The sequence below is a fragment of the Lissotriton helveticus genome, chromosome 2_1 (genome assembly GCF_964261635.1).
Source record: "Lissotriton helveticus chromosome 2_1, aLisHel1.1, whole genome shotgun sequence".
NCBI lineage: Eukaryota > Metazoa > Chordata > Amphibia > Caudata > Salamandridae > Lissotriton > Lissotriton helveticus.
Window position 1 is genome coordinate 2,082,641,545 of NC_136059.1, and position 26,984 is coordinate 2,082,668,528.

A 26,984-nucleotide genomic window follows, 5' to 3' on the forward strand; every position below is an offset into this window, starting at 1 on the left:
GCTCGGATCTAACCCTTATCTATCCTCTTTAAGCTCAACACTGATCTTTATTTTGCCTCTTTCTGATCGTTTCTCACCTTTATCTTGCCTCTTTCTGCTTGTTGCTGACCTTCCCCTGGGACCGTGGGAGAATCCTCAAGGCACTTGCAGTCCTCGCCAGCACCCTGCCTCCTAATGGAGCCGGTATTGCTGCTGCATGCTGGGAGCCTGCTGGAAAGATCTGTCACTTACACTTGATGTTGTAAGCAACATCACTTTCTCAGTAAACCTGCAGTAACAGATTGAACAGCACTGTCCTGGGATAGATCTTTCTGTTTGAAAAGCGGAAGCAGGGAAACATGGGGAGGTTTAATTTGAAAAGAGCGTATATGTTTCCCACTCCGTAATTTCTAAAATCAAGCTTCGCAGACATGTTAGAGATACATAATCTTCATTTCATACACTTATGCTAATGTTGCCCACATCCTTTTGAATCAATGCTAATAGGCTGGAGATGACAAGGACATGCATTATTGGTTGCTAAGGTGCAGGCAGCACTTGGAGCAATCTTTTGCCGCAGTAGCAGGTTACGTGGAAGTGTGCCACCATTGGCCTTGACTCAGTCATCGAGCCTGGCCACAGATGCTGTTGACAAAGAATGAAGTACTGGTGGCCTTAGATCGTTGACTATCAACCAATCCCCATGTCAAAGCAGGAGGAAAATATTTCCCCTTCACTGCTGCAGTGAAAGCACTCAATGGCTTCTGTCTCAGCAGTGCGATATCTCGGTGTTATGTTCGATGACAAGCTGTTATTTAAGCATCACGTGAATGCAGTGGTCTCATCCTCCTTCTATATGCTGAGGAAGATTAAGAAACTGTTGCCATATCTCCCTCCAGCTGCAGGAAAAACATTGATCACCACCCTTGTTTTTTCCAAGATGGATTATGGCAACGCTCTCTTCCTCAACACTCAAGAACACGTCTTAACCAAACTACAATCAGTCCAAAATGCTGCAGCTAGAATTCTGCTCGGCATCCCCAGTCACCGCCCCACCTCCTCGGCCATACGTCACCTGCATTGGCTAAGGGTCAAGAGTTGGATAAAGTTTAAGGCACTCTGCATTGCCTATAAAGCCATCCATGACTCAGGACCCAGGTTTCTTAAGGATGCTTTTCGGATCTACGTTCCAAAAAGATCACTTCGCTCATCCTCCACCCATCTTCTCTCTGTCCCACGCACCAGAACCACTACCTGAGGAGACAGACGTTTCTTAGTAGCAACACCCAGGCTATGGAACTCTCTCCCTCTGTTCATCAAAACCAGCCCCACTCTCATCTGCTTCCGTAAACTCCTGAAAACCTGGTTATTTAATCAATGATCATCTGGCTGCTTTCCGTTCCAGGAAGTCCGACATGCGCCGAGACACCCCAGGGTAGTTGTGCGCAATAAAAATTCCAAAAACAAAAACATAAACAAACATATCTAGGGTAGTGCCCTGTACTGATGCTTATCTTGCACATGCAATATAATTAAAAATTACAGCTTTGTGTCTGAGAAGGCTAATAGATTAATCAACGATTGAAAAGGTGATATCATGTACCAGAATGAATGAATTAAGGGTTCGATCTGGTTTTCCTTCACACATTTGTATTTCAGGAAAGCACAATATGTGAGAGTCTGTTCCAATTAATGTGAGCAACCTTCTCCACCTCTTTGGACGGGAGGTTGAAAGAGAGCAAGCTCTCAGCCAGCAGCCAGCAGCCCCATATTTTGTAAAGAGCTCACAGAGCTTTGACCTGCGCCCAAGGAGCCCGGCCAATGTACCAGGATACTCTTTTTAGGATGTAGCCAGAGTTTGCCTCACCACCTCTGTACAGTGAAACACATCCAGCGTGTCATTTCAGAACCATAGTCTATGATAGTTGTTGGCTACCCAACTAAAAGGCTTCTACTCAATCATCTTTGTTCCATATTTTCCATATTTCGAGCATAATCCCCTTCAGCAGAATAAATGAAGGACACTACAGTGTGAACTACTGTGGTGTCTACAATTATTGGTTCACACATTCCACTTCTGGTTTAGCCCAATAAACCCACTATTGTGGTGTCTATGTTCATTGTTGAGGTATGCTACTGGCCTTCCCGGATGGACGCTATCCTCTTTTTAGTCTCAGTACATCTAGTCACCAGGACTTGTAAGCTTGATAAAGTAATTATGTTACATATTCAAGGACAACGTCATCTTCAACACACACACACAAGGCTTTGCTACATACCATGCTTTAGCGCTGTTACAAGTTTGCAGCAACAAATAATGAGCACACATCTCAGAGAGAAACACACTAACATTCTGCTCACAGAGTCCACACTAAGCACCATGGAGTTGCTGCTGACTCGCCCATTTTCGTAAATGACAATGGCCTCCCAAGGGGTGAGGGAAGTGCCCTACAAATACCAAAACAATACAAAATGCTGATACTTTACAAAGAGAATGCAGTACAACGGAGAACGTCACTGGGTGATAATTCTTTATTAAACTTGTATAGACTGTGTTCCCCTTTTCATTCTTCTTACCTGGTAGATTGCTTTCTTGCGTTCTGTGCTTAACGTCATTCCGATCGGATTTCCCCCAGTTGGAACAGTGTAGAGGAATTTGGGACTCCTGCTCTCAGGCTTCCTTACATCCTCTGGTCTCCACTTAGAAAGCACTTCTTTCAGGGCCCGAGGAATAATGCCTTGGTTGTCACTAGGGACACCGATAATGTTGCAGCCCAGTGGCTTTAGCTAATAGAAAAAGAGAGGGATGAGGGCACATTATATAATGGCTACTGTCCGTACACAACCTTTTCAGCAGACTAACTATTGCGACTTCTGTTGAAGCCACCAACCCCTAAATTTTATGAATTTTAAGCTTCCTTAAAAACAGAAGCACATTATACATTCTTGTTCTTTAATCAGACTTTTTTTCCACCAAGCTGACAGCCTTGTCTGCTGCCTAATATCACAGAAACATGATAACCTTACTTTGTGACATATTGCTTCAAACTTACATTCAGACTAAAGACACAAGACTCAGTTCAGTTCAGAATGTTTATTCGGATACACAAGGTATCCATAAAAGCACAACATATACAGTCAGACAAATAAATACATAATAAAATGTAATACATAAAAACAATCATTTAAAAAGCAGTCCCTACCTTGTGTGCAGTCACAACACATAGCAGCATAGTCAATTAGTCCAAGGTATTCAGTAGTCATAGAACTATGGGCGCGCACGGCTGTTCTCAAAAAAGTGCCTACATGAACAATTACCTCTTCTTCAGAAAGTATATAAAAGCTACCTCATGATCATTAGTATTACTCTTTTTATAACGGAGGTAAAAAGTTATTAGTGTTCAAGGTTTAAAAGCCACAAAAGAATAAAAAGTGCCGTATGGATGGCCCTGATTTCCCATCACAAGAACGAGGTGTTGAATCAAGATTTCTTTGAAAACCCAATGGGAAGCATAATAAGTATTTAATCAGTCCAGTAGTCCTGGCAGTTCGGGCTGGACTGTTCCCATTGGGCATGGGGTCAAGACTGATTTACATATGGCTGGGTCCAAACTGGAATGGCATGGTGAGAAAAATAATGATGGATTTAGGCCCAGATCTCTGTACTGGGGTGAATGTATGACATTGTTCTGCATTGCGTCCAACATTTGTTCTTTTTGCATTATCACCCCGAGTGGGACGGGTTTGACCAGATGTGGGTCCTGTGCTCTCCATGCCACTGGAGTCAAGGTATCCTGGCTGATGAGGGCTGAAAGCCTGACACCGGTCCTAGGATGCTTGTTTCCAGTCCAGGGGGGACCTGGCCTGGTAGTTCGGGCTGGACTTTTACCATTGGGCGCAGGGTCAAGACTGATTTGCATATGGCTGGGTCCAAACTGGAATGGCATGGTGAGCAAAAAACAAATGGGTTTAGGCCCAGATCTCTGTACTGGGGTGAATGTATGACATTGTTCTGCATTCTGTCCATCATTTGTTCTTTTTGCATTTAATCAGTTCAGACTATGGAAAAACAATAAACTGCATTCCCAGCGACCCACTAGTCCTAAGAACACCCCTTGTGGGTGGACTTACTGTTATCATCTGCAACAGTCAACTTCCTCCTCCCCAGAATGATTCTTTCACTTAGGGCAAGATAGTATATAACTTGCTGAAAATGTTTTTTACTAATGCCAATGGAGCGCTCATGGTCCTTAAATACATGCTGATAACCAATCTTACGAAAACTAGATTCCACACCTGCTGACTAGGGGTTTGGGACACCTTTATTGCTATGGAGACAGTCTTTTCTGTCTTTTACCTTCAATTCAAAGAAGCATCTGATCCCCTGAAACAATGGACTAGTAGAGCGGAAAAAAGAGTGTCTTCAACATCTTCCTTGTTGAAGCCAACTCTATACATGAAAATATAGCCATTTTGCTCTCGATCTAGATCCATGCATTGTAGGGGTTCCTTGGCTTTCTGCCCTTTACCAGACATCCTTACATACAAATACAGGCAGAGATAGTCAATGTGTACATCCTGGTTTTCCATATGTATGATGATGACAACGCTGTGTTAGTCCGGTGTAGGGGTGAATAATGGTTTCATAACTTTTTTAATTGAAAGTAATGAATAAGTTAGCTTGTCCTTTTCTATTAAAACCATAAGTAAGAAAGTAATACAACATAATGGCAGATGCTGTATGCAGTACTGGATGCAGTACTGGATGCTGGTTGCTAGTGAAAATCCACAGAGCATTTAATGCTGATAAGCTTTGTTCCCAAGAATGCTCTTCAGTAGGGGCTCGAAGTTCTTGGCTTATGTGAGCAATAATTCCTACACAATTATATAGTAAGCTATTTGAAACTTATATTAGAGTTTGTTGAGAGTATGTGTGTTGATCCCTGGAATGATCACTGAGGTAGAAGATTTTTATAGCATGGAGGTTCTCGTTTTTAACACCTTTATTTTAAAATGTTAAGGTGGGTGGGATGTGGAAGGGTGATGGGTTAGAGAAAGGAGACAGAAGAACAAACATGCAATGCAGTTCAAGATTAACATTCCAGAGAGAATAATTGATATTCTGATTTATATGGGTCAGCATGCATGAGAAGTAACAATTGTATAAATCATCCAGCAAGTGGATGTGTGTCGTTTTATAGGTAGCTGGTTTCTACTTAAAGGTCTAAGATTCAAACAAAGGACCAGGCGACTTAGCAGTGATATCAGTGGGTATCCCTCTTCCTCTCCTGTCGAACCAAACAAAGGCATAAGAGATCAAATGAGGTAATTATTCTGGAGACATTCCATATTAACGGAATGATATAGTCCAAAAGAAGTAATATGGAGATAGGACCCCACTACATGTGTTCAGGTTTACGTTTCAGGTCACAACCCTTCAATCACCTATCTGACCTGCCATGCATAGCCCTCAGCTCCCCGGGGGGGATATACCAACACATCCAAATGTTATATTGCCATTTACTTTGAGTCTATATGTTTTTGCTGAAGTCCTTCAAATAGTAGACCATTTGTTTTTGGGGATCAGCAAGCCTATCTTTCCATCTGTTCCTGCATTTGTGAGATTGAGAAGTAGTAGTAGAACAGAGACCTTTATAGACTAAGTTGGCACTACTTTGTGTTGTTCTCTTTTAAAAGACCTACCCAGTATAGGTTAAATCTCCAACCGCCAAATTTGCACTGCCATGAACCAAAACCATTGTCTTTACCACCCTAACTAAAATTGAGATTGTAGGCAAAAAGAGTTAAGAAGGAAAAAAGGGCCTCTGGAGCCAACCTTTCAACTACCAATGGTCTAGCAAAATAATTGTGGTCCTCAAAGGACTGGCCATCTGTCTCCTATGTTTTAGGGGTAGCCAAAATGTGCAGCATAGTGCAATAATAAAATCAGACACAGAAGTGTCCATTATGTATTGGGTGCGATAACTAGCCCCAGGAAATGGGGCATAACAAGCAGATGTTGGTGCTTAGTGCACTAAAATCCATCTGCCCCGGTAATTACAAGGCATTTCACCTTTTAAACTCCAGCACATTTGACCTGCCAAACTTTTTTGATAAAAACCACAAAACTCCTAATCCTGATAAGTGCGGTACCAGGAGTTACAGCACATATCAGTAATTATCAACTCACTCATAGTACAGTACTATATGTGGGACACACCTACTGATTAATACAAAATCAATCTCTTAAAACTTGAACAATTATTCATAATTTGGCGGACAAAGTAAAGGCAGACAGAATGGCTGATAATTTACATCCACCATCCACCTTTTACTCAGCTTGCCAAATTTAGCAATGTCCGCCACAGATATTTCTATATAGTGGCAGGAACTGCTGTCAATGATGGAAAAGAGTTTTTATTTTTCAAAAACAAGCTCCTAAAGCTGGAATGTTATTGAAAAATAAAAAAAGTAATGAACCCAAATGTATGCATGTTTCCTTCCATGGTGTGTGTGCAGTCCCTCAGTACCAGCGGTCCGTCACCAGCTGTGATGGACAGTAAAAATTACCCCTAATCCCTCTGGGCTGTTTAGAAAGTTTAGACTGATGGAGACATTTTTACTCCATTGGCAAAACCTGAAGGCAAGCCCACCTCACAAAGAGGCGGGCGGACTTAGAGTGTGGCAGAGATGGTACTGTGTTGGTCGCTGTTGTTATGGAGTTCTGTAGGAAATTGGGTTTTTGATTGAGGGGGATGAAAACCCTTCTCAAGCAACAACCAGAATCCTTGAACAACAAAAGTCACTAAATTAACTTTTGCTTAACCCTCTGGTAGTTTGACATAATAGCAGCCAGACTTAACTTGGAGGCAAAATGAAAAGTATTTATGAAGCAGACAAGCAGTAACAAAATACAAGTGCAACACAAGAAAAATTCCACATCAATTTAGGAACATATAGTAACATTTAATAAATAAAATGAGACCAAAGTGACAATAATGCAATCAGTAGGACAAGGCATAAGCAATTTTAAAGCTTTAAGTAAAACATAGCATCAAGAAGCAGAAAGCGCTATCTGTGGGCATGCGATTGTGCTAGACCATGACAAAGTCACAAGTTCATGTTGGCTGCGATGGAGTGCAGACTGGATACTGAGACGGGGTTAGTCCACCTGAAAAAGGTATGTGGCCCAGGGCCAGTTGCAGCAGATAACCTGGGCAGTTGCAGGGAAATCTCTGGAGCTTGATGTGCCACTCTAGCTAAGAACAGGAGGTCAATCAACTGACCCTTGGAGTCACTCAAGTTAGCCTGTGATAAATGGAGCATTCCCAATCTTCCTTCACAGAGAGCAGGGCATGCCTCATGTTGCAGGGAAGTCCTTTGAAGAATGAGGCAGGCCTCAAGCAGTAGAGTAGTCTGGGGAACAGGACAGTCCTTTGGGTCATAAGGCAGTCCTTCTTCTGAAATGTCCACAGGTCCAGGCAGGAGTTTACTGATGAGTGGTTTAGGAGGTCCAATATTTGTACCTGGTGCCACCATTCGAAGGGGGAAACACCTAGGCAATTCCATATTTGGTTCTGACAATTTTCTTCTTCCCCCCGCCCAGGTTCCAATCAGGCCTAGGACAAAAAAAAGCTTGTGTCAAGTTCCTTGTGAGTGTGCTGGAGGCTGCCCTTTGAAATGTAAGTACGACAGGGAACAGCCCCCCCGACACCCACCCATCCTGACAGGATGGCCTTCTCCCATCAAGAACCAGGTTCTATTTTTCACTGGCTGGGCCCAATATGCATTCTTGATGGGGAAGCAATTAACAGACACAAACAGCTGGAAACTCCCAGAAGGCCTCAGAAAGTTTAGGGACGGAAAATGCGAACTTTCTAAAAGTGGCATTTCCAAAATTATAATCTAACATCTGACTTTTTCATTAAAGAGGATTTTAAATTACAATTCATTTCAGACCAAACACGACATTTCTACATGTTCCTAATCAAAGTTTAACACTTAGAGCCCGATTAGGATGGCGGTGAATCCGCATCCTCCGGGCCGGTGGAAGCCACCGCCGGCCCGGAGGATGCGGATTCACTGCCACGGTCCCATAAAACACCACCCAGCAGATCAGGATGGTGGTGGGATCAGCGGAGGACGGCAGGTCCGTCCGCCGCTGATCCGTGGGGGTGTAGACCTCTATCTGGTGGCGGTGCCTGCAAGACACCGCCAGCCAAATTAGGAAGCGTGTGTAAATATGCTTTTCCGCGGCGGTTTTTCCGCCGTGGAAAAGCATGTGGACCTTTGCTTCTGGGGGGCCCTTGCGGGCCCCCAGGGTGAAGGGGGGGTAGGGGTGCACATGGGGGGTACCTATGGTACCCCCCTGCATTTGCATGCACAAAGCGGCAGGCACCGCGCGGTGTACGCTAATGCAATGCATGCATTTTTAACATTGCGGCGGGTGCTGCTTGAAGCAGCACCCGCCACAATGTTAAAGATACAGGATGTGACCGCCAGGGTGGCGGTCACATCCTAATTGGCTTGGAGGGAACGCCGCTGCCCTTGAGGACAGTCCCTCCACCTCTGTGTTGGCGGACGGACGCAAGGTAATGAGGTAAGCAAATTTTAGGAATAGGCCTGGGCGGCAAATTCCGTTCCGTTCGGGAAATTTGCGGAATTTGGGTAATTTCGCGTTCCGCAGAGAATGCCAAATTTCTGCGTTCCGCGACTTAGCGGACTTTTTTGCTTGTTCGCGTTCTCAAATGCGTGTTCGCGAGATATTTCCCCCCGAGCACTCAAGCAGCGATTGCGAACAGTAAAAAAGCATTGCGAACATGCAATTTCGCGTGTTCGCGGAATTTCTGCGTGTTCGCGGAGATTTTTTACCGTTTCGCTGAGATTTGAATAACGCGATTACGCAAATTCCGCCCACCCCTACTTAGGAGGGGCTTACAAGTAAATTAAATGTACCAGTCAGGTGTAACCAAATTGTACAATGTTTTAGGGGGAGAGCATAAGCACTTTTGCACTGGTATAAGACTAACCAGTGCAAATGGTAAATTGCACACAGTCCTCCTGGACAACAAAAATGGGGTCAGAAAGCAGATGGATTGATGGCAAAATGTTTAGCGGTGACCCTGCGTAAAGGGCCAAGTCACACAAGTACCCTATATGACAAACTTTAAATCAGCCCCTTAGTTTCTTCTGTGCCAAAGAAAAAAAACAAAAATCCATATGTTAATTAATTATTGGTGCAACATTAAGAAATTGTGGGAGAGGTTCATTTTAATGCATGCAGTTCTGCATAACTAGACCTTTCCAATCTCCTCTATCTACATGGATCTTTAAACACTATTGCCAACAAGCCCGAAAAATGTGTGGCATAAATATGTCTGTTGAGCTTCACTGATTAATGCCTAAATATTTGATTGGTCCCTTTGTCTAATGTAGGCACCAGTCCCAAAATAGACGGAAACAAACATGCTTAAGACATTTTACTCCATGGCTGTGGATTTTGAATAGCTAATCTTTAAAAAGACACTCTTGAATAAATATCAGCATAAAAAGCATAGGTCAGGTAATACGTTACCAGGGTTATTAGGAAACAATGAATGGCATCAGCAAACATAATTAGTTTGTGCTGATAGGTAACTCCATTTAATCCAATCAAATGTCTTCTTGGTGTCGTAGAACAGAAGGACAACAACTGAATCGATCAGGATTGAGGCCAGTCTAACATTATCATCCGCTGTTCTCTGTTTAATTATCTCTGACTGGTCTGGAGAAACCAGAAGAGAACATATGGTGTCCTGTCTTGCTACAAAGATCTTTGTAAAGATTACTGCTTCACAATTCAGTAGTTTAATAGGGTCAGTAATAACTACATGCTTTTGGATCATTTTCTGGCGTCATTATTAGAGTTAACCCCGGGCGTAGTTCGCGTAGTTGCGCTACACATAGCTACGTGAAGTGCACTTTGCGAGATACGCATAGCGCTATACGAACTATGTAGTGCGCTGTTCGCAATGATTGCACAGTGCCGGATGCTTGTCCGCTCTGTGCAATCATTGAAAACGGCATCGCACACAGTGCGAGCAATCATTTTATGACTCTCGAGTAGATTTTTACTCGAGCAGCGGCTTTCTCAACACGGACTGGTAGTTTCTCATTGCGAGCGGTCGCGAGCATACGCGACCACTCACAATGAGAAATCTGACCTCCCCGTGTTGAGAATCTCTCTGGGAGGTTTATTTTCCTCGTTCGCGATCGCCAACTTGATGCCAACTACGCTACGCTATGCAATTTTGCACTGTGCTACGTGCAATTCCAGTAGCGCGAAGCAGCACAAACTACAAAACTTCGCGAGCATAGCATAGTTGGCCGCCCATGGTTAATTAGAGTAAGTGTTAAGTCCATCATAGAAGGAGTGACTGCTTGTGTGGACAGAAAGTGATTAAATGCTTTTGGGAGGAGTGTGGCCAGGATATCGGTGTAGGCCTTGTAAAAGGAGGCTGAGCAACCATGAGTTCAATGAGCCTTTTTTCCGTGGCGGCACCCAGATTGTCTACTTAATCTCATCTGGAGTTATCAGTTAATCTAATGCCTCTAGCACCTATCATTTGAGATGGGGAAGGCAGATCCAAACAGAAACTCATTCTCTTCTTCAGAGTGACACCTTATGTATGATATGGAAGGGAATAATATTTAAGAACTCACTAGTTGTCCTTTCATCATCATCGTCTCATTGGTGTCAATGATTTGTCTAATATGATTTTCAAAGTTGATGTGCTAGCAACTTTTCAGTCTTGGTTCCACATTCACTGCATTGCTATTGGTTACAAAGCTATTTAGAGGCATATCTAAACCACCAGAAGATTTTTCTCGTCTTGTTCTTTTCATCTCTTTTTAAGTACTGTGCAAATAGTTGTTTCTTTCTTTGACAAGTCTAATATCAGCTGCTATAATGTGTTTATTTACCTGAAATGTCCTAATAATGCAAGTTACAGGAGAAATTATTCAAACCCTGAGAAAAGCTTTTGCAGCTTCCCATACCATGTATCACGCCATTCCTCCATCAGTGTTTTCTATGAACTTGAATTTTTTTTAGTTTTTCTGACAGCTATATTTCTAAACATTATTTCCTTTAACTTCCATTCTCTGGTTAAGAGCTGAATCATCTGTGAGAAGTCAGGTCCAGTATCACTACAGGATCAAAGAAGTCAGTTCTAAAGTGGGAAGTGTGTGCATTTGAAAAATATATATAACCATTTCAATGTTTTATTCACCATATCTCAGTCAAGTTGAAATTATGCATACACACTGGAAGAGCAGAGGGGGAGGACTATCCGGCGTTGTGTCATATTATAGTTACATTCCATAATAAGGTACCTGCTCATAAAAAAGTATATGGGCAGGAATATTCAACATAAAAGGTTCCCTATTATCGTTGTGCCCATAGTTAGGGAATATTGTAAATACGTGGTCCTCCCAACTTGTAGAGCACCTTAAGCATTCTTCCCTCTATGTCTGAATGTCTCATCCCTATCTCAAAGTGTAAGCCTTGCCTACACAAAATTGGGGCCCCCCTTTTTTGTGGAGATATTAGATTGGAACCCTTGGTAGAATTTATATAGCTCCAGGCACTGCCTTTCAGTGTAGGGTTGGTGAGTTCATGGAATAGTCCCACATCAAATTCTTTATAATGAGGCCAGCCAAGTAAGAGAATGTGTTTCATTGGAGAGTAGAGTCCTAGAACTTTCAACAATATTATTTAAGGGATCTCCATGATTTTCAGATTGAAACATTCGACTGGAACCCCTTGGTAGAATTTATTTAGCTCCAGGCACTGCCTTTCAGTGTGGGGTTGCTGAGTTCATGGAATAGTCCCATATTAAATTCTTTATAATGAGACCAGCCAAGTAAGACAATGTGTTTCATTGGAGAGTAGAGTCCTAGAACTTTCAACAGTATTAATCTCCATGACATTCAGATTGAAATATTTCCTTATTATCAAATCTGTGTTTATAACATGGACTTTACTACGCAGCATGCTCTAAACAAGGTGCATTAGTGTTCTTTATTTGAATTATGATTTAGCTTGCCATAAAAACCAAGAATTAAAATAGTTTTGAGAAGCCATTGCCGCTTGTGCTCTAATAGGAATATAAACGCAAGGAAAAGAAAGGAGATATCCATCAAACGGAAGTTGTAGGAAGGCCTCTTCCCACAACTTATCAGTTGTGGGAAGAGGCAAGTGGCAGCAAATGGTGGCTCACAGAAGGCAGTGCTCTGCACTGAAGCTCCAGTTAAGGAGCCACCATGGATGCTACCTCGACGGTGCTGCATAACTGAATTCTTTTCCAATATCTTCCATGCTGCATGCCATGGACTTCTGCCCCCCTTGTGTTTTCACTTGAACTGATGTAATGCTGTTCCATATTGAATATTTGACATATAACATCTCACTGTGGCTTCGTGTTCTTCTATTCCGTGTTCCAGTGTTGGATACAAATGCTCTATATGGTCCCAGATGCACTCGCATGGCATCATTTTATGACACAAGCTAGCAGTGCTGATCATCTTAAGCTTGCAAAAAAAAACAAAATGCCCCTGTACTACTTCACCCACATGATATTCCCACACATAAGGTCTGAAATTGCATTGAAATTCCACATTAGCATGACCACAGCTGATCACATATTTGGGGCAGTGCTTGCTAGATCTAGTGCTGTGCAATGGTTTCCTATTTGTGCAGTGTAGTACAATTTAGAAATGTGTGAACGGTAGCTAATCTGGGCCTTGGTATGTTGCCACTAGTCTGTCCAGGAAGGCTGAATGGACAAATATTCCCTTGTTGCTCCTCCCTAGTTGACACATTTACTTGCAGAGTCCAGGATCAGAGATGCAGCTGGAGGAAGGCAGCGGTAGAGGGCTATCAGTTGCAAACCTGTCATTTCCTTGAGAGCTCAATCCTTTATTAGTGCAGGAACATCAAGATTTGAGGGAAGGTTTTTTTCCCCAGTGCTTTCCAGGGTGGCATTGTCAAGGTTTTCAAGGTTCTCGTCCTGAACCTAGAATGCCAGGGAAGTAGTGGATCCTTAAGCAATCCATTTTAAAGGTCTTTTTTCCCCATAAAGTAGATATATTTTGTAGATATCCTGCCAAACAATTTTTTTTTAAAGCAGGGGATTTGAACCTTGGTCTGTCAGCACTTGTTTGGACTAATGGTATGATTGTATAACATTTATGAACAGTTCTTTTGTGGAATTGAGCATGCTAGTACAGTGAACTGCAACATGTATGTAAATATTGGGTAGACATATAGATAGCATGTTTGGTATAATCTAATATAATGGTAAAAACGATTTGTAGAGCACACTATTAACAATAAGGTGTTCCGGCATTGAAAATATGTGTACTAATAGAAAGTGAGCAGCGGCAGGCCCAAATTCACAAGAGAACAAACAGGTTTGTAACACTTTTTAAAAAAGGCAGAAATTGATTAATAGAACAAGGACGTGTTGGCAAAGATTTCCAGATTCGAGATGCAGTATCAGAAAAAGCACATCCACCCATTTGTGAGAGACAAACCTTGGGGACCTCATGAGAGCAAGCATGTTGGTACCAGGACAGTATAGATAGATTTTTTTGTTGCAAGTAAAGCAGGCTAAAGTGATGGTAAGCTCAAAATACCATACACAAAGTCATAACAATAACCTGCTTGACGGCAGTCAGCCAATGCAGAATTTGTAAGGAATATGATGAAGAAGAGCGTCTAGAAAGCTGAAAAGTGAGCCGGTCAGCCTAATTTTAATACATTGAAGGTGTTGAACAAGGCAGATAGGATATCCTGAAAACAGAGAGTTACAGTAGTCCAGGTGACCAAGAATATTGGATTGGGAAGTATCCTCAAAGACTAAGGCCCTAGAGGCCAAGCTGGAAGATCAGGAAGAACACTCCCGGCACAATAATGTCCAAATCATTGGAGTGCCGGAAAAAAACAGATGGACCTGCGGTCACTCTATTTGTGGAAGATCTCATACTGACCAAGTTGTAACCCAAAGGCTTGCCCAAATACTTCGCTGTGGAGAGGGCTCACCCGGTCCTGGGAACACGACCGCGGGTCCCGCAGCACCCCATGATAGCAAGAATATTTAAAGATTGCGACCAGGACATCATTTTGCAGGCAGCCCGAAATGCCCCACCACTCAAGTACGAAAATGCTGATATCGCCTTCTTCCCGGACTTCACCCTAAAGGTACAACAGCAATGGTGGAACTTTCTCGAAGTGAAGAAGGCCTTGGGGCAAAATATGTCAAATACGCCATGCTCTTCCCTACAACACGCAGGATTGCAGTGAATGGTAAAGTATGGCACTTTCTCACTCCAGATTAGGCATGGGACTGGCTAGATGGCTGGAGGTCGGTGGGACGACAGCCACGACAAAAGAACAAAAGCGGCGGCAGTCCAGAGACGGCTGAGGTGAGAATGCCATCTACAAGTGGAGAGGGACTGTAATGTTACATCAATTCTCATACATTTGGAAGGGTACAACCATACAGCCTAAGCCAAGATGAGTCATGGCTGAGACCCTAGATGAATCAGGAGAATTTGGGGGTTTGGAAGAGAGCTATAGCTCGACCGGATAGCTACTTGAACTGGAACGACAGCTACGGCTAAGAGGTTACCTAATATTCCTGTATACGATAAGCTTGCATGATATGTTTAAAATTTGTAATGTGGGTTTTGCACCAATTTTATACACAGTCGGGTTTGGGGGGGCACAGTGGACCTTCACCCGGCCTAAGCTCACCCGATTAGTTGTAGCATTGTTATGGGGCGACAGGTACTCTGCAAATTGGGGTGGTGGGAGGTTATATACCCACAGTGCAGAGTAGCAGGGAGGGGGGAGTTTCATGATGTGGGGTTATATTGCCATACTTCAGATGGAGCAGTTACATGATTATGTAATGGGGATAACTTGGCACACACTGGGACATGGGACAAGCGAGAGGGAGGGGAGAGGGGAGAAGGAGACTATCCCACCCATCTCTTCTGAAACAGTTGCCCACCGATCTAACCTCCACTGTGACATCCCGCATAAACACTTTAAAGAGTAGAGTGAATATACCAGCCCGTCCTCTATGCTCCAGATTATGGGCTCAGATCCGAGAATGTTGACCTGGAACGTCAATGGGCTTGGCAATAAATCAAATGCACAATGGTACTTCAGTACCTTCGAAGGCATGCACCAGATATTCCCCTACTGCAAGAGAGTGGGAATCCTGGTTAGAACAGCGTTCCCTTTGTACCAGGCAGGGTCTGGCATGACCGACTGGTCAGATTCATGGCATTGACTGGGAAATGGGAGGGCCAGGTTATATATGTGTGCTCGGTGTACGTACCACCGAGGCTACATGCCGAAACTCTCCCCGAGCTGAGTACGCAGTTGTTGGAATTTCCAGTGTGCATTCTAGTCCTGGGTGAAGACATGCATGCCATGATGGACCCGGAGGGGGACCAAGTATCTCACTCTGACAAGAGGACCAGCACAAACTCATTGCAACCCTTTATAGAGACTCTCAGACTGGAAGATCTTTGGTAGGAAGGTAACTCTATGTCACAGGAGTACATGTTTTACTTTGCTCCCCACAAGGGGTATTCCTGCCTAGATTATTTAATGGTGAGTGTGATAGATGCACACTGGTTTAGGGGAGCGACTCATAAGGCATGGGACATATCTGACCATTCATCAAAAGAGGTGTGGTTGCGGGGACCTACTAGCTTGAACATACTACGCCCGATTGGACCCATGGCTCTTTAAAGACAAATCAGATTCAAGAGAAAATACGGGAACAAACAGAGCAGTATTACCAAGATAACCAGGGAACAGTGAAAATGGCGGGTGTGATCTGGGAGGCATATAAGACGGTGATATGTGGATATGTACAGGCCTTGACAGGGGGGGAAAGAAAGGAACAAAGACTGCAGTAAGACACCATAGAGAAATATATTATTTAATAGGAATAATAGGAATCTGGGTTGCTGAATGCACAGATTAAGCATCAAATAAAAATCTTACAATGAGAAATGCATGACATGACCGAGGAGAAAGCCAGGGCGCATGCTAGGGCGACCCAGAGAAGACTATACGAGGGGTCTAGGTGGGTGACAAAGCAAACGAATTGCTGTCATTGCTTGAGAAGCGGGTCAAGACACTGAACTGGGTGCTAGAGCTATGGTCTTCACAGGGAGAAACCTGTTCAATGGGAGAGGAGATAGCCACAGTATTTGCAGACTATTAGGAAAATGTATACACCTCTGCATTGAGTAGAACAGAGTCCAACTTCACTGACTTCCTCCGGGAGGCTTGTCTCCCCACAATAACAACAGGGGATAAAGATCTAATGGTGGAAGAGATGTTGGGAACAGTTAGAGATCTCCAGTCGGGTACAGCGGCTGGCCAAAATAGCTTACCGTTAGAACTGTACAATAGGGTGGCTTCGGTTGTAGCACAGCATATGTTTAACATGTATTAGGAGGCACTAGAACAGGGCGGCCTTCCAGTGAATCAACGACTGGTATAATTCCAAAACAAGACAAAGCCCTGATGACTGCACGGCATACCGGCTGATCTCGCTCTTGAATATAGAGGCAAAAGTGTTAGCCAAGGTACAAGCAACTATACTCCCTGGGGTAATAACTTCTATAATTCATCCAGATCAATCTGGCTTTATGCCCCATAGAAGAACAAGGCTTAATTTGAGACGCATATAGGGAGGACATGGCCTGGCAGTTCGGGCTGGACCGTTTCCATTGGGTACAGGGTCAAGAGTGATTTGCATATGACTGGGTTCAAACTGGAATGGCATGGGGAGCAAAAAAACGATGGATTTAGGCCCAGATCTCTCTACTGGGGTGAATGCATGACATTGTTCTGCCTTCTGTCTATCAATTGTTCTTTTTTGCAATTGTTTAAAATGATGGCACTGCCACAATTGCTATATGTACTTCAAAATACCCCTTATAGAATACCAGCGGACATCTATCATAACATTGATCATGAAATAGAACAGCTCCTGTGGGATGGGGGAAGCTCCAGGATAGCTTTGCATATACTACAGAGGTCAGTTTTTGAGGGCGGGGTAGCAATTCCTGACATAAGGAAATACTACAGGGTGACACAGTTAGTCACAGTTAATGCCTGGGTGTTTGCAGGACAGGAGTAATTGGCCTATAGAGTTGATCATCATGCAAGGGGACCGGGGCTTACCCTGCTGCTCTGAACAGTAGAAAAATAGAAAGACGACTGCCCCCGCACACACAAACAGTGCTTCGGTTGGATATGAAGACTGCCTTGTCGGGCAGTGATCGTCTGAGAGAGGTTGGCAAACTGAAGGGTTTTCGACGATGGGGGCAACTTGGAATAGACCACCTAGGGGATAATTGGAGAGGACAAACAATGGTGGCGTTTGCGGACTTACAGGTAGAATACGAGATGCCTGAATCGGAAAGCTTCAGATATTTGCAATTGAAACATGCATTGCAAACCCATATTCCGGTAAGTAAACAACTACCTGAATATACACCACTTGAAGATAGGGTATTGCTAGACCCAATACAAGGTCAACAATTGGACAGAGGCAATCCAGAGTCCCCAGGAGGTGGCCATAAGGGCACGGTTCCGCCTCATTCAACTCCATATTCTACATAGATCATATACCTCCAGGGCACTGCTACACAGAATAGGTCGCATTGATAATACACACTGCACCATGGGCTGTGGGGAGGTTGGCTCTTTCTTTCATACATTATGGACCTGCCCTCGAATTCAGCAATACTGGAGGGGTATCATGCGAGTATGTCTGAGGTGGTGGGTCAGGATGTTGGTTTTGCAGCCTAATGGTATATATTATGCATGACAGGGGAGGATGTGTGGCCAGAATACACTTGAATATGGTTAATGGTGGTGGATATAGTGGCAAAAAAAATATTGCAAAATTAAGGGGAGCGGTTCTACCTCCTGGGGTGGCAGAGTGGCAGACAGACCTTGACTGGTGAAGTGCAGCAGGAAACATTGTATATCAAGGACAGGGATGCCCGAGAAAGTGGGACAAGATATGGGGTAGGTGGGTGGACTACAGAGGGACCGGAAATGTTCACATGTTGGAGGTTAATATGGAGAGGAGGGTTGGTTGCAGTCTCAAAATAGCAATGGAACATTGAAGAGATGGAACATATTAAATCTATGGTGTATTAAAATGATTATATTTATCACGAGCAATGTACCTGGCACTCTCACTAATAGTTGCTAAATGGTACTGTACATCAAAGAGTGTTGTCAAGTAACTGTTTGATAAAAAGACTTAAAAAAAAAAGAATATTGGATTGGACCATCAAAGTATGAGTACGTGCGGTCAGAGGCAGGAGAGTTTAGCACAGAGGTCTCAAAATAAAGAAAGCATGTAGAGGAGTGTTAATTAATGGAAGAGATACATCCTCATCAAATGGAAACCAAAATTCCACATAGAGGAGTAGGTCAAAAGCCATTTGTTAGTGCCCTTGGGGGATTTGCAGCAAGACACAAGAAGAACTTCCATCTTATCAAACTTAAGCTTGAGGTGCTGCTCATTCATTCCACAATGGCCATCATACAATAATGAAAACTGTGAGTAGGGTCCTCAGTAGTGTCATTGAAAGAAAATCATTAATCGTGTATCGTCAGCTTAATTCATGATTCAGAAACCAAAAGAATCAATAAGATGGGGTAGTGCGCACACATGAATGTTGAAAAAGGTGGGAACTCAGTGAAGATTCCAATGAGGGCCCATGAGAAAATGCTTTGAAATCCAAATCCTCTGTCTGACAAACATGACTGATTATAGGCCAAAGCCGTGACCTGAGCCCTCGATTACTTGAATGGAAATAATCATTCATGGCAGACCGTTTCAAAAGCAGCTGATAAATATAGCAGTACTAAGGCCGAATATCTGTCCTGGTCTGCTAGTAAACCATAAGTCATCAAATACTGAAATCAAAGCAGATTCAGTGCTGTGAGGTGGCCAGAACTGCGTGGCATCTTCGTTTCTGCATATGCGATAGATATTGCGGAAAAGTGGATTTTTTCATTTGGGAATGCAGGTGTGCTTAAAAACGCAAGAAACATATTCTGGTTAGGTTACAAGAGAGTTAAACTCTGCTTACCCCAGGTAGCAATGGCACAAACAGTTTATATCTTTCAGAGAAATGTGTTCTAAGTTCAAGGAATACCCATCAATATTATAGTTAAATGGTGTGAGGAAAGTGGATTATTATATGGTGTGGTTGTGAGACCTCACCGTGTAATAAAGGTACAATTCCATATCTGGAAAGTGAGTTCCATTGTAAAAGCGTAGCTTACTCCTGGGTATCTGTGGCTCAGGGCAGTTAGGCATTATCAAATGAGCATGTGGGAACAAATATAAAACATTAAGAAGTGAAAAAAACTGTTGAATCAGAAAAAGCAACCTAATAAAAATCTGACACCAATTTATAGAAATAGATTGGATTTTTATCTTTAGATCAACATCTCAACAACTAAAATCCACATGAGGGTTTCAGAGATATGAATTTTAAAAGCAAAAATAAATCACATCTTTTCACTTAGTGCAATAGATCATTCTAATCTACAGCAACTCGTGGTTTAGGGTTAGCCACAACATGTAACTTGGAAACGTCTATAAAGGTACTCTTTTGGCGACCAACTTCAGCAGGGAGCCAGTCGCAGAGAGCAATAAAGTTCAACAGAACAGTTACCTCACAAGGAAAAAAGTTTCCAGCCCAGTCTCCAATTCTATGGACGAATTTCCACAGGAATCAATGTTGTATTCCTGGTGCAAATAATACAGGATTCTGATGATGATCAAGGATGCTGAGCCAATGTCAGGGGGCTTCCTGTGGTCACCCCCTGGTCCATGAACACAGAGGGGCGACTTTGGTCACAGAGTCCTGGTGAAGTGCAGCATAAAACCAGTTGTCACTGGTCTTCTGGTCTCCGGTTACAGAAAAGCCAGTGGTTCCATTTAACTTGCAGTAACTTTCGTGCTGGTGACCAAACTGCACTCAGATGACGCACCCAGATTCAGCAGACTCCAGTGAAACTTTTGAGGATTGTGACTTGGCATGCTAGGCTGCACCTTGGCATCCAATGATGATTGGGCTTCTTGATGCTGGGTTCTCAGAGGACTCTGCTTCTCAACTTTTATGGTCCTGTAGCTGTACTAATGAGCCATCCAACTTATTTTTGGAGTCACTTTCTTTGTCTGGGGGTCAGGATGACTTTTCATCAAGTTGGACACCACAGACACAGTCTTTTCTTTGCTAGCCCAATGGGCACTGGGTGCAGTTCAGCTCTTGGTGCAGCTTCTGTTTTCAGGGTCCAGAGAAGAGCAGGTCAGTCTTTCTTCCGTCCTCTCTAGTACAGACATGGTCTGAGGTCTGGATGCTCTTTTATGCAAGTTTCTTGCCATCAGGAATGTGGCAACTACTAGCTAATAGGCCACCAGGTCCCTTCCCCCCTAGTGAATACTTCAAGCAAACTGTGGCATCTAGCTAGCCCAGAATGCATCATTCTGCCCAATTCCAACATTGCAGAACCCTTCACTTAGTGTGTGGAGCTCCCTAGCTCAACCCAGAGGTGTGGCTATCTAGGGGCACATGCCCAATGAAAACACATTTGGCAATGGCTTCTCCCTCTCTGTCTAAGATGCCGGATTGTCTGCTAAAACAACAGAGCAGTCCCTCTTGCGTGTGACTACCATTTGCCCTTCAAAAGCGGCTTCCCCTTTCAAGCTTGGTGTTTGTACTTACACCCAAACTAGCCATCTGGCCAGGCAGGAGGTCACACCTCTGCTCTCAGCAAATCATTGGTGTTCCTTTCTGAGGGGTCATTCACATCTCTCCCAAGGAGGGCAGAAGGCTGTCTCAAGGACAGCCGCTTGTGTGCAACTGTAAACAGTCACCGGAGATTTTGAGCAATAATGTGGACATTTTCTAGAGTTCCCATTTGTGCAAAAGTTACATTAAATGCAACAACAAGGCGGGTTTAATGTAACAATTATTTTCATACCTAGAAGTATCATATTTACTAATCCCATTCAGAAGTTGGCACTGCTGAGCTGTCAGCATGTAACTCTGTGCTCATCCATGAGACTACTAGCTTTTCCACAGTAAAAAAATACTGCGTAGGGTTTTTACTGCCAGGACATGCAATGTTACTAAAAGACATGTCCATCTGTTCAATATAATGCACCCTGCCTTTCGGGATCAGTAGATCTGCCTTAAGAATGTCCTATAGACACTGAAAAGGAAGGTTTGGGCTTTGCCATTACTTTAAATGGCAAAGATTTGTTAACAGTTTAACCTACTCTGCCTGCCGGCAATGGTGGGCTGGAAGTCATGCTTCACATATGTGGTGGTACAATAAGTGCTACAGTCCATAGGTGCCATAATGCTAGGAACTTTAAAATAAGTTAACATATGCCAATAGAAGGTTAGCCAATTAGACATATAACTTTTTTAAAGTCAGTGCACTGGCACTGAGGCCTGTTTGACAGAACACAGTGCACTTACAGTCGAAATACCAGCAGCATCAGTCCAAAACGATGGGGAATATCATGGAAAAGGAGGCATTTTATTGCAAGGAGGCACAGCAAAAAGTTCCCAGCGGGATGAACTTTGAAATCATATTCGCCCAGGATACACCTTCCCCGGGGAAGCTTTAGAGCCTGGTCCGTGTCCTCCAGAGGTAAAAACAAATGGCTAAGTGACATAGGTTTTTTAATGCTGGGAAACTCACCCCTGGTCTCTTTTTAAGTCCACAGGTTCTCAGGCACCAAGGGGCAGATTTACTATTATTTCACGCAATACAGTGCACTAACAAAGGCTGCTGTGCCATGTTGCACGAGAGGGACACAGCATGACAGCACCATGCTGCAAAGGTATGTGTATGTGTGTGTGAGGTCTAGCATATGGATTTACTGAAGGGTACCCTTCCTGTACAAAATACTATACATAGGCATACTCTAAAACATATCCTACTTTGTATGTGTACTTACTGTACAGTGCAGCACAAAGGCGAAGTTTGCATCATTTAGACAGTTTTTTGGTACAAAGCCCAGTCTACAAATGTCAGTACACAGGGCTTTTTATTTCTAAAAAAATATAGATAGCAGCATGGAAACACCCTTCTTCCCTTTTCATCAAAGTAACACAAAATAGCACAAATCTTTCAGAGTCTGATTCCAAATGGTAAGCTTGACCAATCACAAAGTAGGAAGCTCTTCTGCCTTTTGTAACCCACAGGAGCAACAGATGGTCAACAGATGGTCAACAACTGATCCTTGGAGAACACCAGGAGGCCAACAAATTGATCCTTGGAGAACAATTCCAGTTACATGGCCCCAGCAGGAGCCATTGGTCTTCTAATCTTTTTACCCTAGCAGTCAGACAGAATTTTCTTTCTTCTTCCAGATGCTCAGGAATGTTCAGTGTTGATAGTGGCGAGGGGCAAATAATATCCTGTGCACTTGCCAGTGATTGGGGGATTCCATGTACCCAACCGTTATAAATTTACCAAGCCCAACTCTCCTATTTTTTGGCACTTCTCAACACATTAACATCCTTCCCAGAACATCTCATTCTAAATTGCCCTAGCTTTCTTCCTCTGCAAGAGCCTTGTGTATCTCAATCAATCAATCAATCAATCACAGACATTTATATAGCGCACTACTCACCCGGAGGGTCTCAAGGCGCTAGGGGGGGGGGAGAGCTGCTACTGCTCGAACAGCCAGGTCTTGAGCTTCTTCCTGAAGGAGAGGTGGTCTTGGGTCAGGCGCAGGTCGGTCGGAAGGGAGTTCCAGGTCTTGGCGGCCAGGTGGGAGAAGGACCTTCCTCCCGCTGTCGTTCTCCGGATGCGGGGGACGGCGGCGAGGGCGTGGCTGGCTGATCGGAGATGTCGTTTGGGAACGTGGAAGTTGATGCGGTTGTTGAGGTAGCTGGGGCCTTGATCGTGTAGGGCTTTGTGTGCGTGGGTGAGGAGGCGGAAGGTGATTCTTTTGTTGACGGGGAGCCAGTGCAGGTCTCTCAGATGTCCGGAGATGTGGCTGTGTCGTGGGATGTCGAGGATGAGTCTGGTTGAGGCGTTCTGGATCCGCTGGAGTCTCTTCTGGAGCTTGGCGGTGGTTCCGGCGTAGAGGGCGTTGCCGTAGTCCAGTCGGCTGGTGACGAGTGCCTGGGTGACCGTCTTCCTTGTCTCGGTGGGGATCCACCGGAAGATCTTCCGTAGCATGCGCAGGATGTTGAAGCATGACGAGGAGACGGCGTTGACTTGTCTGGTCATGGTGAGGGAGGAGTCCAGGATGAATCCCAGGTTGCGTGCGTGATCTGTCGGTTTGGGTGCGCTGCCCAGGGCGGGGGGTCACCAGGAGTCGTCCCAGGCGGAGGGCGAGGAGCCCAGGATGAGGACTTCCGTCTTGTCTGAGTTCAGTTTCAGGCGGCTGGTCGACATCCACTCGGCTACGTCTTTCATCCCTTCGTGAAGGTTGGCTCTGGCGGCGGTGGGGTCGTTGGTCAGGGAGAGGATCAGCTGGGTGTCGTCGGCGTAGGAGATGATGTTGAGGTTGTGTTGGCGTGCGATGGCTGCGAGGGGGCTCATGTAGATGTTGAAGAGGGTGGGGCTCAGCGATGATCCTTGAGGGACGCCGCAGATGACTTCGGTGGCCTCTGACTTGTACGGTGGTAGGCGGACTCTCTGTGTTCTTCCGTCGAGGAAGGAGATGATCCATTCCAGTGCTCTCTCCTGGATTCCGACGTTGCTGAGGCGCTGCACTAGGGTGCGGTGGCAGACAGTGTCGAAAGCCGCGGAGAGGTCTAGGAGGATGAGGGCCGCTGTTTCTCCGTTGTCCATCAGGGTTCGGATGTCATCGGTGGCAGCGATGAGGGCGGTCTCGGTGCTGTGGTTGGCTCGGAAGCCCGACTGTGAAGGGTCCAGGGATCCATTCGTCTCGAGGAAGGTGGCCAGCTGCTTGTTGACGGTCTTCTCGATGACTTTGGCTGGGAACGGGAGGAGCAAGATGGGGCGGTAATTCTTGAGTTCGGTGGGGTCCGCCGTAGGTTTCTTTAGTAGAGCGCTGAGTTCGGCGTGCTTCCAGCTCTCCGGGAAGGTGGCGGTGTCGAAGGAGGTGTTGATGATGTCCCGCAGGTGGGGTGCGATGACTGCGTCGGCCTTGTTGAAGATGTGGTGAGGGCAGGGGTCGGTAGGAGATCCGGAGTGGATGGAGTTCATCATTTGGATGGTGTCTTCGGTGCTGATCGGAGTCTAGGTGCGGAGGGTGGTGGTGGGGGGCGGTGGTTCGGTCGTGGCGTGCGTCGGTTGAGTGCTGAAGCTGTTGTGTATGTCCGCGATCTTGTTGTGGAAGTAGGAGGCGAGGGAGTTGCAGAGATCTTGCGATGGGGTGATGTCGTTGTTTCCGGCGTTGGGGTTGGAGAGCTCTTTCACGATGTTGAAGAGTTCCTTGCTGTTGTGTGCGTTGTTGTCCAGTCGATCCTTGAATGCAGTTTTCTTGGTGGCGCGGATGAGTTGGTGGTGCATTTGGGTGGCAAGCTTGAGGGCGGTCATGTTGTCCGGTGTTGGTTCCCTTCTCCAGGCTTTCTCGAGGGCTCGGCAGTTCTTCTTGGAGCTCTTGAGTTCGTCGGTGAACCAAGGGGCCTTCTTGCTGCCGGGTCTGCTAGGCGGGGTCCTCAGTGGGGCGAGTTCATCCGCGCAGTTGATGATCCACTTCGTGAGGTTATCGGCGGCCTGGCTGGGGTTCGCTGAGCTGGCGGGGGGTGCTGGCTCAGGGACGCGGCGAGCTGGTCGGCTGTGATCTTGTTCCAGCTTCTTCGAGCAACCGGTTGCTGGTGGTGGTGGATCGTCGTTCTTCTGAAGGTGAAGTGGACGCAGCTGTGGTCTGTCCAGTGGAGTCCAGTGGCGTGGCTGAAGGCGATGTCTTCGCTGGATGAGAAGATGGCGTCGAGCGTGTGTCCGGCGAGGTGGGTGGGGGTGGACACCAGCTGCTTGAGTCCGAGGTTGGCGAGGTTGTCGAGCAGGGTGCTGGTGTTGCGGTCGTTGTTGTTCTCCAGGTGGAAGTTGATATCCCCCAGGAGGATGTAGTCGGCGGAGGGGAGGGCATGCGGGCTGATGAAGTCGGCGATGTCCTCGCTGAATTGTGTGCGTGGTCCCGGGGGGTCGGTAGATCAGGGTGCCTCTGAGGGTGGTCCTCGGGTCGGTGTGGATTTGGAAGTGTAGGTGTTCGGCGGTTTTCAGGGTGTCGTCGGTGTTGGTCGTGGTGTGGATCTTACCTGTCTACTCCTCTATGGAGATGAAATATCACCTAGTTAATTTCGGGGAATTAAAGTCTTTAGTTCCAGAGACCCCTTAGGGAGCTCAACTTCAAAAAAGGTTTTTTTGGTGGCTTTTTGTGTCACCCTGCGATGTGACTCGAGCCCGCCATGTAATTACTATTAACGTTAGTTCAGCCTTCATGCTCCCATAGACAATTCAACTGTCCAGCACAAGGCCGGTCATTAATGCCTTTAAAGAGATGTTGGAAAGTATACTTTTTAAAAGTTGCTTTTGCCCAACACTTAGCAAAAATGTATTTCACCAATGAAATTGATTTTCATAATTCATGGATTCATTTGTTTGATCAATTTCCAAGCCTTAACTGAAAAACTCAATTTTATTCACAAATAGACCTAGTCATGAAACATGCAGTTTGACCTACAGAGTCGCAAACAGCTTTTGACAACTGTTCACTGTCACACACTTTCCTTTACTGTTTGTATGTCCCACTTTCATATACCAAGCTTCCATCCCTGTGGCCCTGCAAGGAACACTTTGAAGTGATTTATATAATTAATTACATTTGGTTCTCCAACATGGCTCAGCATTTTTCCTTTTCATGGGTTACTGTAATTGTTTTAAAACCACAGCCTAGCAGCTAAAGCACAATGGTGCAACCTGGAACCACAGGCTTTGGTCCTAAATTTGGGTCGTAGATTCCACACCACTTGTACATGTATTACACCAACTTACCATAGCCTTACTTGCAAGTTATATAAGCCAGTAGGTTGGAAGCAATATAAATATAAATGTTTAGGGAAAAAGAACATGTACTAGGAAAGCTGGTTTCGTTGAGACACCCTACACTGCATATACAAATGATAGTAAAATTAAACAGGAATAAAGTGGGGACCACTACAAAATGATTTGTCTTCCTACAGATGTCTTGTTTACACGTTCACATTTGAGATCTAATAATATCAGCACTAAAAAAGGGCTACAGATGTAAAGGTAATCAATGCACTCAGGAAGAATATAAGTAACACGCTGTACAGTTAATGGCACATTACAAGTATTTTCAAGCAGGACTGCCAAAAGCAGAAAATAACAGCACTATTAATAGAGCGGCTATTTATTTAAGGGGGGAAGTTACCGTAAATTCTCAACGTGATCCCTGATTTTTAGGTCGCACATTCAAGACATCGTGTTTATACTTCAGTGTATACTTCTATTGTTAGTTTCAAGGCATCCTGACTTTCATTTGTTTATTTCAGTGTCCTTTAAGAATCCTTGTTAGATAGTGGTCAATCCTGCCTCCTTGTCCCTCCTTTTACTCTTTCCTTTTCTCCCGCAGAGCAGGGACTAAGTACTGCATCATTACACTTTGCTTGCTTATCTGTCTTCAGGGGGACTATTTTTTCCTTTGTTTTCTGCTTGTGTTTTGGTGGTTGCATGTTCTGCTACAGCACCCATATCTGCTTAAATATATAGCATTTTTCTATGGCTGCGTGTGAACCTGGTAGGATAGGTATGTGTGTTCACATCCTGCACCACTCTTATGACGACGAACTGCCAGCAAGGATTCTCGTGCTTACACTTGTTTTTCTCAGTAAGCCATTACACACACAGGTAAGTTCGCCCGCATTGGGCAGCAGCACTA

The 26,984-nt window shown here is 44.7% G+C and overlaps 1 protein-coding gene across 7 annotated transcripts in view; it reads right to left on the minus strand.

Moving 5' to 3' along the window:
• The window catches only part of LOC144820011 (kynurenine/alpha-aminoadipate aminotransferase, mitochondrial-like), a 785,209-nt gene that overhangs the window by 467,842 nt on the left and 290,383 nt on the right, over positions 1-26,984 (minus strand). For all 7 annotated transcript variants that reach the window (XR_013607670.1, XM_078677676.1, XM_078677674.1 and 4 more), the window contains exon 6: positions 2,557-2,766. Coding sequence is in view for 6 of the 7 variants with exons in the window: in XM_078677676.1 (XP_078533802.1) it covers positions 2,557-2,766 (210 nt within the window). In the remaining variant the exon portion in view is untranslated. The remainder of the gene's footprint in view (positions 1-2,556; positions 2,767-26,984) is intronic.